This window comes from Diceros bicornis, chromosome 18 (genome assembly GCF_020826845.1).
Source record: "Diceros bicornis minor isolate mBicDic1 chromosome 18, mDicBic1.mat.cur, whole genome shotgun sequence".
Taxonomy (NCBI): Eukaryota; Metazoa; Chordata; class Mammalia; order Perissodactyla; family Rhinocerotidae; genus Diceros; species Diceros bicornis.
In genome coordinates this window covers 12,183,453-12,196,454 of record NC_080757.1, presented here as the reverse complement: position 1 = coordinate 12,196,454, position 13,002 = coordinate 12,183,453, and the positions used below count along the sequence as shown (strand labels likewise).

General features: G+C 50.2%; 1 protein-coding gene across 4 annotated transcripts in view; it reads left to right on the top strand.

Annotated features, from left to right (window-relative positions):
* Window positions 1-13,002, top strand: part of NLRP1 (NLR family pyrin domain containing 1) — a 48,890-nt gene that overhangs the window by 22,242 nt on the left and 13,646 nt on the right. For all 4 annotated transcript variants that reach the window (XR_009222678.1, XR_009222679.1, XM_058560004.1 and 1 more), the window contains exons 7-12: window positions 2,933-3,103; window positions 3,681-3,851; window positions 6,152-6,241; window positions 7,833-7,924; window positions 8,532-8,694; window positions 9,064-9,287. Coding sequence is in view for 2 of the 4 variants with exons in the window: in XM_058560004.1 (XP_058415987.1) it covers window positions 2,933-3,103; window positions 3,681-3,851; window positions 6,152-6,241; window positions 7,833-7,924; window positions 8,532-8,694; window positions 9,064-9,287 (911 nt within the window). In the remaining 2 variants the exon portion in view is untranslated. The remainder of the gene's footprint in view (window positions 1-2,932; window positions 3,104-3,680; window positions 3,852-6,151; window positions 6,242-7,832; window positions 7,925-8,531; window positions 8,695-9,063; window positions 9,288-13,002) is intronic.

Genomic DNA, 13,002 nt, shown 5'->3' with positions numbered 1-13,002 from the left:
AACAATCCAAAAATGAAATTAAGAAAACAACTCTACGCTTAGCATCAAAAAGAATAAAATACTTAGGAATAAATTCAATAAAAGAAGAGCAAGACCTGTACACAGAAATCTACAAAACATGGTTGAAGAAATTACATAAGACCTAAATAAATGGAAAGATATCCCATGTTCATGGACTGGAAAACAATATTGTTAAGATAGCAATACTCCCCAAATTGGTCTATAGATTCAACTCAATCCCTATCAAAATCCCAGCTACGTTTTTTGCAGAAATAGTCAAGCTGATCCTAAAACTTATATGCAAAGATAAGATTGCACGTCAAGCCTTGGGGAACCCCCCAATGTTTAATGACCAGAAAAGAGTAGTCAACAAAGATGCCTGAGAAGGAGCAGCCAGGGAGGTGGGAAGAACACCGGGAGAGTGTGGTTTCATAGAATCCAAGTGAGCAGAGGATTTCAAGGAGGCTGTGGTCACAGGGGCCATTGCTGCTGGGAGGTCAAGTAAAATAAGGACTGAAAGTTGTCTGTCTAAATAGTGATAGGAAAGTCATGGATGACCTCAGTAGAAACAGCTTTTGTGATGTGAGGGGGCCAGAGTCCAGATTGGAATGAATTGAAGAGGGAGAGAGAAGTGAAAAATGAGAACACAAATACAAGCACTTTTTTCAAAGGCTTTGGGGAATGTGAGACCAAACTAGAGGGGTGTGTGTGTGTGTGTGTGTGTGTGTGTGCATGTGCGCACACACTTGTGTGTGTGTGTGTGTCTCCTTTCTTGCATTTAAGAAGGAAAAGACCTGAGTATCTGAATATCAGCAGAGAATAGATGATGAAAGATACAAAAAGGAAGAGTAATTGATGGTCTCCTTTTCCTCAGAGGGAGGAGATAGGAGAAAGACTGGCCTGGGAGGAGAGGAGGAACACCTCCTCTGCTGTAACAAAAGGGCAGGTGAAGATGGGGTGAAGGAGGTAGATATATAGGCACATAGGTTTGACTGTGGGAAGCTGATGAGTTCCCATCTGATGGCTTCATTTTTCTCTGTGAAGTAGGAATTGAGTTGTCTGCTGAGAGTGTGAGGGCTGGGGTTATAAAGGTTTGGGGAAGGTAAAGTCTTGAAGTGGCCATAGTAGCGTGGGAGATTTCTGCCTGCCAGGCATTGTTGAGGCCCACGTGAGGGTCGTGGTCGTGATTCTTGATGTCAGCCATCAGCCCTGTTACTCAGGTGGGAATGAGCATGGGGGAGCAGGTGAATGGCAGAGTTTGGGGTTAACCAGATGGATGTGATGAAAGGTCAGATCCTCACCATGCCTGATCTGGGCCCCATGGGGACAATGGTCAATGGGCAGAGGGGGAGGCTGGCGTGGGTCCCACCATATCAGGGGGCAGGGAAGTGGGTAGCCAAGAACTCTTCAGGCAGAGGGAGGGAGGTGGCAGGAGATGGGGACACACATGAGCCGAGGCTCCACTGTCCCATCAGACTTCACTTACAAAACACAAATTCAAAGACAAAATTATTAAGAAATTCAAGATGGCAACCACAGAGCACTAAACCCCAACCACGGGGCATGCGCTGGTTGTACGTCCATGAAGCTGACTCTACCTCCTCTCACATTGACTCTCAGTAAGTGGCAGCAGCATCAACTCTGTGTCTGATCTAGAAGGCTCCCTGGCCCCCACATCTAGAGAGACACCATGTGCTGTTGGGTACACCAGAAACATCTCCCGCAGCCACGGCTCTGAGCCTGGTGCTCATCCTCGCCCCTCTGCACCTGCCTCGCCCCTTCCAACCATCCTCCACTCGCTGTCAGGGATCTTTCCAAAGCAATGCAAAGAACACACCACTACCCTCCTCAAGAACTTTCCCTGGCTCATCACTGCCGCTTGAACAAGGTCCACACATCTAATAATGACATTGAAGACCTACCACTATCTTGATATTTTCTAGCTTTACCCTCAAACCTCATCTCCCCTCAAGTAACCTTTATGCCAACGTCACTAAACTAAACACGTGCTATAATTTCACATCCACTCTGCCAGCCGGGAGTGTCCCCTCCCTCCACCCTTAGTTTGGTGGACTACTCATCATTCAAGGACCCCTTATACGTCTTCTCCTCTTTCCCTTCTCAAAATTAGTCGCACATTCCTCTGCCTTCAGCAGCACCTGACTTGCCCCTCTTGACACTATTTCATTCATTCATTCACCACACACTTATTAAATGCCTGCTATGTGCCAGACACTGCCCCAGGCACTGGGCTACAACTAATGATGAAAACAGACAAAACCCCTCCCTTCATGAAGCTTACATTCTGGAGCAGGGAGGGACAAAAAGCCAAATCAATAAGTAAAATATATTGTATGTGGTTTGGGTTATAGAGAAAAGTAAAGCAGAAAGGAGTAGGGGGTGGGGCTGGGTGTGCAATTTTAAATAGGAAGAGTAGTGAAACAAGACTTCACCAAGGTGACTTTTGAGCAAAGACTTGAAGCAGGTGAGAGAACAAGCTATGAGATATCAGATGAGAAAATTGTTCTAAGCAGAAGAAACAGCAGGTGCAAAGGCCCTGAGGTGGGACTGTGCCTGGACTGTTTAAGGAACAATGAGGATGCAGCTAAAAGGGATATGAGATGAGGACAGAGATGACAAGGAGTCAGATCTCCAGTGTCCCATAGACAACGACAAAGACCTTGGTTTTAATTCTGATGACATTGGAAGACATGGGAGGGTTTTGATCAAAAGACAGCCAAAAACTGACTTACTGTTATTTGTTTCTATGTCTATCCCCCAGTATCTATGCATTTCTGGGGGCCGGGGGGTCTTGCTGACCTCTGCCTGGCCCCCAGACCTGGCCCAGAGTAGGTGCTCAATGGGTGTTTGTGGGTGTTTGTGGAATCAACAGGTGAGTCAACTCAAGGCCACCAGTGTGTGTCTCCCACAGGTTGGCCAGCTGCGGCCTCACAGCTGACGAGTGCAAGGACCTCGCCTCTGGGCTGAGCGCCAGCCAGACCCTGACGGAGCTGGAGCTGAGCTTCAACGTGCTCGAGGACGCTGGAGCCGAGCACCTCTGCCAGGGGCTGAGACAGCCAGGCTGCAAGCTGCAGCGACTGCTGTAATTGCTCCTCACTGACACTACTTTGAGGGGTGGGCACAGGGAGGTGGAGGGAGCTGCCTTTCCACCATGGGGCAGAGAGAAGGTGAGAGCTCAGGGGGCGGCTAGGATAGGCCCTCAATTCCGACTAAAGCCATCATCCTCCTCCTAACTCTTGTTCTCATACTAGAAGCTCACTTTTTTTTCTCCTGTATGGTAGATGCCCTTAATGTTGAAACCCACCAAAGCATCCCACGTCAGCTAACTCTGGGCATTTGGCAGGGCGATGTAGTTAACGCTTAGGCAAGGGGAACGCTGGGGAAATTACTCACACAAGGTGATCTGGTGAGTGGGCAGGATTCGTGGGAAGCACGCAGGAGTGAGGAAGGGAGGTTGCCTGCATCCCGAGTGGCTCCTTGGCTGCAGGAGATTAAAGTCTCCCAGGTTACTGCAAGCCAGACATGTCTTTATCTTCCTTTAATGTCACCAAGGACCCTCAAAAGGCCAGAGGTACTAAAAAAGGAAGCCAGACTCCAGCTACCCCAAGGAGAGGGCCCTCAGGACAATGACTGTGGGCCTGTGTGCGTCTCTCCTGCAGGCTGGTCAGTTGTGACCTCACATGCGGCTGCTGCCAGGAACTGGCCTCTGTGCTCAGTGCTGGCTCCAGCCTGACAGAGCTGGACCTGCAGCAGAATGAGCTGTGCGACCTCGGCGTGAAGCTGCTCTGTGAAGGGCTCAGGCATCCTACCTGCCAACTCACGCTCCTGTGGTAAGGCGCTGTGGGTGCCTTCTGGGCAGAGGGCAGGGAAGGGGAGGGAGGAGGTGGCAAGGGATGCAGGTGCCATGGAATTGGACAGGGCAAGGAAAAGGGACAAATAAATGCACTGTTGGTCAGCCTAGCCTAGGTTCCTTACCAGCTCCACCACTTACTCAGGCCGTGTGACTCAGGCAGGTCTTCATCTGAGACTCGGTTTTTTCATCTGTATAACAGGACTATCATATCCACCCCATAGACTGTAATGAAATAAATGCATGTAAAAGCTAGGACAGTGCTGGGAAGAGAGCTGAGCAGCATCAGGTGATACCACTTAGTGAGGCTGCATGTTCTAAGGGGACTCTCAGGTTCACTTCTCCACCTCAGGGCAGTGCTTCCTCCCTTCCTTCATTTCTTCATTCCTTCATTCATTCCTTCATGGCATGCCTCCTATCCAAGCACTGGGCCGGGCCCTGAGGATGCAATAGTGAGCACACAGATGAGGGCCCTGCCCTCCTGAAGGAACGAGATAGACTTTCATCACATACTAACACACAGATACGTGTTTCTAAGCTCCACGGAGTGCTGTGAGGGAAAGTGCAGTGTGTCATGTGAGTGTAACATGGGCGGAGGACGGAATTAGATTGAGGGGCCAGCGAGGGCTTCTCTGAGGAAGTGATGTCAGGCCGAGACCTGAGACGGAAGTAGTTGACCAGACCCAGTCAGAGGGGGCAGTCCGGGTGAAGGGAATGCATGGGGGAGGCCCCAGGACAGAAACAGGCTCAGAGCATGGGAAACCGATGTGGCAGGAGTGCAGGGAGCCCCAGCCCTCATCTCCCACCCTGCAAGCCCCGAGAGTCATGTCCTTCTCTGAGCAGCCACTCCCCACGCCATCTCTCAGCCACTTCCTCTTTCCTTCACACCCTGAAAACAAGTCTACAGGCTGTTTCTGGCTTAACACTCTGTGCGGCTCCTGGCTGGGGCCCTGTCACCCACTCAGAGAGCTGACAGGGGCTCCAGACTCTCCGTGTCCCAACCCCTCTGGTCCTGCACTGAGGCTCCAGTCTGCAAGTCCCGGGCCCTGGCTTTCCTCAGCCAGGCCTCCCTCGTCAACTCTCAAACCTGAAGGAGTACTCAGAGCAGGGTAACAGGGGTTAACCAGTCTGCCTGTGGATTCCCGCAATGCTGACTCGGACCCTGTACAACCGGGGAACTCCCTCCCCAGAGGACGGCACCTTCACTCCCCAGCCCACTCCCCACTGAGCATTTTTGGCTCTTGCCATCTCCTACATGTTGAAGGACCTATCCAGAGCTTGGACTCTGCAGGCAGATCTAGATTCATGCCCCAGCTGACCAGTAACTGGTCAAATCTTGGTTGCTCAGAGGAGCTTGCTCCTGTGAAGTTTTCTGCCTCCTTCCTTCCTGGAGCCCGGGGACTTGGTTGAGAGGGACAACCTTTCACACCGTGGGCTCCATCCTCTCCCCAGGGCGGGGAATAGCTCTGATAGCAGTAATGAGTGAGGTGTGCACCGCCCTTTATAGGGTGCAGGGTCTTTTCACCTGCCTTGTCCATGGCTCACAACAGACAGAACAGGTCCATCAGTGTTAGAGATGAGGACACAGAGGCCCAGAGAGGGCAACAGCTATCCCAAATCCAACAGAAACCCCAGAACGCAAGGCCTGTGAGAATGGAAACAGGGAGCCCTCATTCCAACAAATTTCTATCCTCTGGGAAGGAAATCGCAGGATCTACTCCTAGATGGTCATTTTGAGGCCTTGGGGAGCGGCTGTTCTGTGGTGGACGCTGTGAAGAGCTGCCCCCATGCCCTTCAGGAATGAAGTCGTAACCCCTAGCCACTGGGAATGCTGCTGGCAGCCAACTACAGGCATTCCTGCCAATGAGGGCCATCTCACCCAAGGTCGCATCCTCCTCCTGGGGTGGCTGACATCCAATGACTGACCAGTGATGGAGTATAAAGACCCAGCCCCCCATCCCAACTTGGGACAGATCTGAAGGGTCATCCCAACTTCAGAACCCCCCGCAGAGTCGGCTGAGGTCTCCATTGAGACTGATCACAGCCCAACTTCTCCCTCTGCGCAGTCCTGCTTCCCTCCCATCCCTCGCCCTGTATGTTGACCCAAGACACTCCCTAATAAACCTCCTCACTCTACTTTCCATCTCAGAGCCTGATTCCCAGGGAACCCAACCTATGACAGTTTCCTGAGGGAGGTGGCAGATTCCCCGCTTCTGGGCCCTGAGGACCTCAGGATCCTGTGGCGATCTCAGGAGAACCAGACTTCCTTTGTGCTTGCAGGCTGGACCAGACCCAGCTGAGTGAGGAGGTGACAGAGATGCTGAGGGCCGTGGAGAAGGAGAAGCCTCAGCTGCTCATCTCCAGCAGATGGTAAGGCGGGAAGACCCAGAACGAGCCAAGAGATGGGGAAGAGACTCGGGGCAGAGCCAGGAGAAAACAAGAAACCACAGCAGCCAGAGTGACGTTTGGTTGGTTGGTTGTTTAGTGCAAGTAGAATCATGTCATTTCTCTGCTTGAATCCTTCCATTAGATGAATAAGGAGATGAACAAATCAAAAAAAGTCAATGAGTCTCATGAGTGGGTGAGATTTGGAACTTGGAAAGCAATGACCATCAGGGGGAGACAAAGACAAAGACAATGAGAGAGTGCGTGGGGCAGGGGTGGGGCCGGGGGGAGACCACCCCATCACCACCTCCTCACACACATGTACACACACCCCAGGCTTGAGGGGCAAGCCCAAGGACAGGAGAATCATCTTCCCCCTGGGGAATCTGCCATGGCCCCCATGTTCTCCCAGTTTGGTGCATTTGGCCTGTGACTGCAAAGTGCACCTGTCTCTGGGTTCTTGGCTGCTGTGCCTCACCTGAAATGGAAGGGAATGTGCTCCTAGGCTTAGGAAGAGGAGCCATTCATCACTGAAGAAACATTTCCTGCAGCCCCACAGCGTGTTAGGCTCACCACAGTGAGCAAGGGCCCAACGTCCAGGAGTTTAGTCCAGCAGGGAGACAGGCACAAGTTACCCCCCAGCCTGTATTGTCTCACCTGGGGTCAATGTGAGTGTGTTGATGGGCCTATTTGACCCTGTCTAAAGGCACTGTGCTGAGCTCTGAAAGATGGGAGGGGTTAGCTGGGCCGAGAAGGGGTCCATTCCAGGTGGAGGTAGAGGCTCTGAGTAGCTCCCTTGAGGAATAGAAGGAGGCCAGGTGTCTGGAGCAGCGTCACCCAAAGTATGGTCCACGGACCAGCAGCTTCAGCATCAGCATCACCTGGGAACTCATTAGAAACGCAAATTCTCAGGCCCCACTCCAGACCTGCTGAATCCAAATCCCTGGGGTGGGCCCAGGAATCCGTGTTTTAACAAGCCCTCCAGGTGATTTTTAACACCAAGTTTGAGAACCGCTGATCTAGAGGTGAGTGAGCAGGGGAGAGTGACACAGGTGGGGTTGGGGGCTGGAGGACACAGGGGCACAGTAAGGCCTTTGGTGCCATGTTAAGAACTTTCACTTTTACCCCAAAAGCAATAAAGAGATATTTCAGGGCTTCAGCAGTGAAGTGATATGCCAGATTCATATTTCAAGATCAGCTGCTGTGTAGAAAATGGACTGGAGAGGGATAAGAGCAGAAGGATGCTACAGTGGTTCCAGCCCAGATGCCAGGGCTGGGACTAGGGTGGAGGCCACGGAGGTGGAGAGAAGATAATAGAGAGGAGAGCTATTTTGGAGGTAATGACAAGGTGATCAGTCAGTTCTCAGAGGGGGCATGGGAGGAGTCAGGATGGCACCCCAGTTCTGGCATGGATGGCTGGGCAGATGGGGAGCCATTCAAGGAAACAGAAACTATGGGAAAAGCTCAGATGGGGGCCATGAGTTCAAATCCAGATGAGTTGAATTTCAGTGGGGATGCCTTGTAGACAGACCCAGCTTCCTCCAAGATCTGAGAGAATGAACAACTCTGTGTCTAGGAAGCCATGTGTGATGACCCCTAATGAGGGCCCGGATGGAGGAGAGACGAATGTTGACATGTCCTCACTCAAGCGGCAGAGACCAGAATCAGGTAGTTTGAAGGGGCCAGGCTGAGAGCATCATGATCGGGGTCGCTCCCGGGGCAGCTGTGGAAGGTCATCTCCTCCATCCCCTTGCCCCTGGTGTGGGACAGGGCGGGTTACTCACCTAAGAGAACCTGACCCATGTAAAGTCTTCTGGTCCTAGAACCTTGTGGGATTTCTGCTTCCCTCTCTCCCAGCCTCAGGGCCTGGGGCTGCTCCTCTCCAGAACATCTGCGGCATATCTTGGACTCTGAACCAGGGCCCAGTCTGCCAAGGCCCACTCTGGGCTTCTGAGGCCTGGGAATCATCTCTCCATTCCTTCCCATTCATCTTTTGAACCATGTTCCTCTCACAAGCTATCCACCTGGGGCATGCTGGGAAAAGTGACACTTCTGGACCAGTGGGAAAGGGGAGGTGGACAGGGGGCAGCAGGGTTGGGCCTGCTCAGATAGCAGGCAGGCTGCCTCAGGAGCAGGAACAAGCCTGCAGACACACTCTCTGCCATGGTCGCAGACCAGCCTTGGGAAGGGCCCCTCCAAGGTCCAGCATTTGGGGACCAGTAGAGAGAGACCAGGCAGAAGAACATAGAGCTGACCACTGCCCTGCCTGTTCCAGCGGAAAGCTCCCCTCAAGTGTCACAGGTGAAACCCTTCTGTCTGTCTTCTCCTGCTCCTCCGGAGGACCTGCTCATGGAGCCTCTGGAGACCGAAGATGACTTCCAGGGCCCCACAGGGCCTGTGGCTACCGAGGTGGTTGACAAAGAGAGGAGCCTGTACCGGTGAGTGAGAGGCTCTGCTGTCCCAGGCTGGCCTCTGCCACCCCACCATCCCCACAATAGGGCCCTATAGACAGTCAGCACCCCACCCACGGCTCATTGGGTCCCCTCTCCTTCCAAGCCAGCAGGTTGGGACAGGACTGAGATCCTGTGTCGGTGCTTTTGTTACGGAAAAAGAGGTTTTATTATGAAAATTTTCAAACATACACAAAAAGGAGCCAGGACTCAAACCCAAATCCTTCTGACTCCAACATCTGGGCTTAGAGCCACTCTACTAGATCCACAGTGCCCTGCACAGGGTCTGGCATCCAGTAGGCAGTCAGTGTGTTTGTGTAGAGTAATTCAGTGCGTACCTCTCCCCGTTTCTCCCAGAGTTCACTTCCCCATGGCCGGCCCCTACCACTGGCCCAACACAGGTCTGTGTTTTGTGGTGAGAGGGCCAGTGACCATTGAGATTGAATTCTGTTCCTGGGACCAATTCATGGACAAGACTGTCCTACAGCACAGCTGGATGGTGGCAGGGCCTCTGTTTGACATCAAGGCTGAGCCAGGAGCCGTGGCAGCTGTGCACCTCCCTCACTTTGTGGCCCTTCAAGGTAAGCAAGAGGGAAGGGTGGAGGGAAGTGATGATGGGAAGAATGGGCCTGAAAGGGGCTGTGGATGGCAATGTCCTCGGGGAGGAGCTTGTGGTTTCCTTAGAGAGACTGAGAGGGTTATAGAATGGAGACAGCTTTTCCCTCATTCCACAGTGCTCTGGGCATATCTTTTTTGAAGCACTTTTGTCTCCCAGCCTCATAATTATTTTTGCCTGAATTACTTGAAAGTTTCCCTGAATAGAAACTGGTCTACTCAATAGCAATAATAACTAGCATTTATTAAGTGCTCTTCACATAGCTTGTGTCACTCATGGTCCCAGCAGGAAACAGATGATACACTCAACTGAGATTTTTGAAGAGACTTTTCAAAGACAGCACTATTTACAAAGTAAGGCTAAGTGAACTAACAGGAATGTTGGGGTACCTATGGAGTAGCAACAAAGGGGAAGCCATTACCACTCCTGTAGGCAGGGAGATGAAACCGTGTCACCAGGCTCCATTTGAGAGCTGGAGCCATGAAAGAGGGGCTTCTCAGTAGGATTTGTAGTCATAAAAAGTAATTGGATAAAGTTCCAAGAAATAGAAGCTCACAGTCAAAAATCTCACAAACAGTAAACAAGGCACCATAACTGAGAACCAGCAGAAACAGTCCCATAAAGACACAGACATTGAAATTATCAGACACAGGACACAAAATAAGCATGTTTCCTATGCTTAAAGAAATAAATAGTCTTAAAATATGAGCAAGAAGCAATAAAATATTTAAAATGATAAATTGAGTCTGGAAACAAACTTAATTTACAGAAAATATGGGAAAAAAAGATTAAGTGACATGGAGGATAGCATGAGAAGCCCTAACATACATCTAATTGGAATCCAGAAGAATATGATAGAGAGAATGGAGAAGATGCAATACTCAAAGAGAATTGCCAAGAAATTTCTAGAATTGCTGCAAGTTGTGACTTCTCAGAATGAGAAATCTCAAAAATCCAAAAAAGAGAGAAATCAGCACTAGACCCATTATAATGAAACTACAGAATACCAAAGTTGAAGGGAAAGTCTTGACAGCAGCCAGAAAGAAAGACAAAGTATGTAGCAAGGTACTTCAATTAGGTGGACAACTGACTTTTGAACAGCAGTAATGGAAGGCAGAAGACGATGGAATGGTATCTTCAATGTACTGAGAAAATAACTGTCAATCAAAAATTGTAATCCCAGAAAAACTGGTTTTTTAAGAAGAGAATAAAAGAGATTTTTTAAAACAAACTAAAACCAAGAGAGCTTTCCACAAACAAATCCTTAGTGGAGGAAATTCTAAAGGATGTATCTCAGGCAAAAGGAGAATGATCCCACATGGAAGGTGTGAGGTGCAAGATGGAAGGATCAGCAAAGATATTGAGACATGTATGGGTAAATCTAAGAAACATTAACTGGATAAAGCAACAATAATAATGTCTTATACAGGGGATTTAAAAGAGAGAGAGAGAGAGAACTAAAATGCCAACAACAATAGCAAATAAGAGTGTTAAAGAATGCTAAGGTCTCTGTGTTGTTCAGAAGGAACGTAAAAGTTGCACCAGTGGTGCTGTCCAGGTTAAAATGCTGAAACACCTCTGTACTGGTCAGGAAAGGAGAAATTCTCCACTTTTTGAGACCACAAATGACCTAACAACATCATAGAGTGTCGGCCATAGAGGTGAGTAATGGGGCGAGAGCATGGAGCAGCACAATGGGGTGGCAAAGGCAGCATCGCTGTAGATGCCCAGGGTAGGCAGGAGTGTCTGAGCCTGTTGGGCACAGGACGGGGGCATCAGGAGCAACATTGTTGGCAGGGGCTGCCACACAGGCTCTCCACACCAGGCCATGTGGGCACAGCTAGCATCAGGGGCACACTCAGCCAGTGCTAGTGCCAGGGACCTAGAGTCTATCAATTTAATGAGAAGTTAGAAGAATCTGATGCAGTTCCCCATGTCAGATCGTGACTCGGACTGCAGCTTCACTTAATTATGATAGAACAATTTGATAAACAATTTGTGTTACAGCTTATATCAGTTGTAAGCACTTTTTTGTACGTGTGTGAGGAAGATCAGCCCTGAGCTAACACCCATGCTAATCCTCCTCTTTTTGCTGAGGAAGACCGGCTCTGACCTAACATCTATTGCTAATCCTCCTCCTTTTTTTTTTTCTCCAAAGCCCCAGTAGATAGTTGTATGTCATAGTTGCACATCCTTCTAGTTGCTGTATGTGGGACGCTGCCTCAGCATGGCCAGACAAGCGGTGTGTCAGTGCGTGCCTGGGATCCGAACCCGGGCCGCCAGTAGCTGAGCACGTGCACTTAACCGCTAAGCCACAGGGCCAGGCCCCTGTAAGCACTTTTATATATGGTTTAGTTAGATAATAAAGGGGGATATACTTTTAATGTTTAATTTATGTATTGACTGATATATTAATTTATAGTGCCATCACAGTAGTTAAATATATTTAGTATCAGCTCTAGGCAAAGGTATTGATTTACATTAGACTTTAAGTATGCACATTAAAATATTAGGATCATCGGGGCTGGCGTGGTGGCATAGTGGTTAAGTTCACACACTCCGCTTTGGTGGCCTGGGGTTTGCAGGTTCGGATCCCGGGTGCGGACCTATGCACCACTTATCAAGCCATGCTGTGGCGGCGTCCTCTATAAAGTAGAGGAGGACGGGCATGGATGTTAGCCCAGGGCCAATCTTCCTCAGCAAAAAGAGGAGGATTGGCAACAGATGTTAGCTCAGGGCTAATCTTCCTCACCAAAAAAAAAATAATAATAAATAAAATAAAATATTAGGGTCGTCAATCAAAAAATATATGTGTAAGAAGAATAATTTACAGACTAGGAGAAAGAAAAATACAGAAAGAGGAAAATAAAAAGAAGGAACTGCCCAGCACCCAGGACCAGGGAAGGTCATTTGTTGAGAACACAAAGACTTAGTAAACAATTCAAGCTGTACACGAGCAGGAAAGCACAGGGCAGGGAATGAGGCCAGGCCCAAGGGGAAAGACTCGGGGGTCCAGAGGCACCTGGCCAGACAGACAGGGTCACTAGGGAAGATTCCGAAGCAAAGCATGGGGGAGGGAGGTGCAAGATAGCTCTGGGGGCTGTAGAGGCCCATCACATGGGGAAAAGCTGGGGAGCAGGCGCTGGTGGCTCAGACCACGAGCTGGGTTGCTATTTCCTCCCACCTGACCATCTATAGAGTGATGAACATAGCCACCACGAGAGCCATCCTGCCCTTCCACCAAGTGAGACCTTGCCCGAGGGTCTCCTCATGCTCTGCCAGGGAGAGAGCGGCTTGGCCTATGGAGTCAGTGGGTTCAGCTCTGCCCACCAATGAGACAACTTGGTCTGCCCTTGGCCTGGGATGCTCGAGGCTATACTGCCGTTCTCCACGCTGTGCCGAGATATCCTAGGAAACACCTCCTGCATCCAAGGCCTGGCGCCAGATGCACCGGCAGGGCCCAAGAAGAGAGTGTGCCTTTAGTTCCTGCTCCCAGTTCCACTTCCACACCATGCTCCCAGGGGTGGACACGCCAGCCCCTCCCCATTGTGAGGACACCCTAACTGTGCCCTAGTCAGTCTTGTACATCCTTCTGGTAGGACTGGGAAATGGGATTTGCCCGAGGAAAAGATGACCCTCCAGGTGCACAGGAGTCTGGCCCAAGCCTGCGAGGCTGAAGG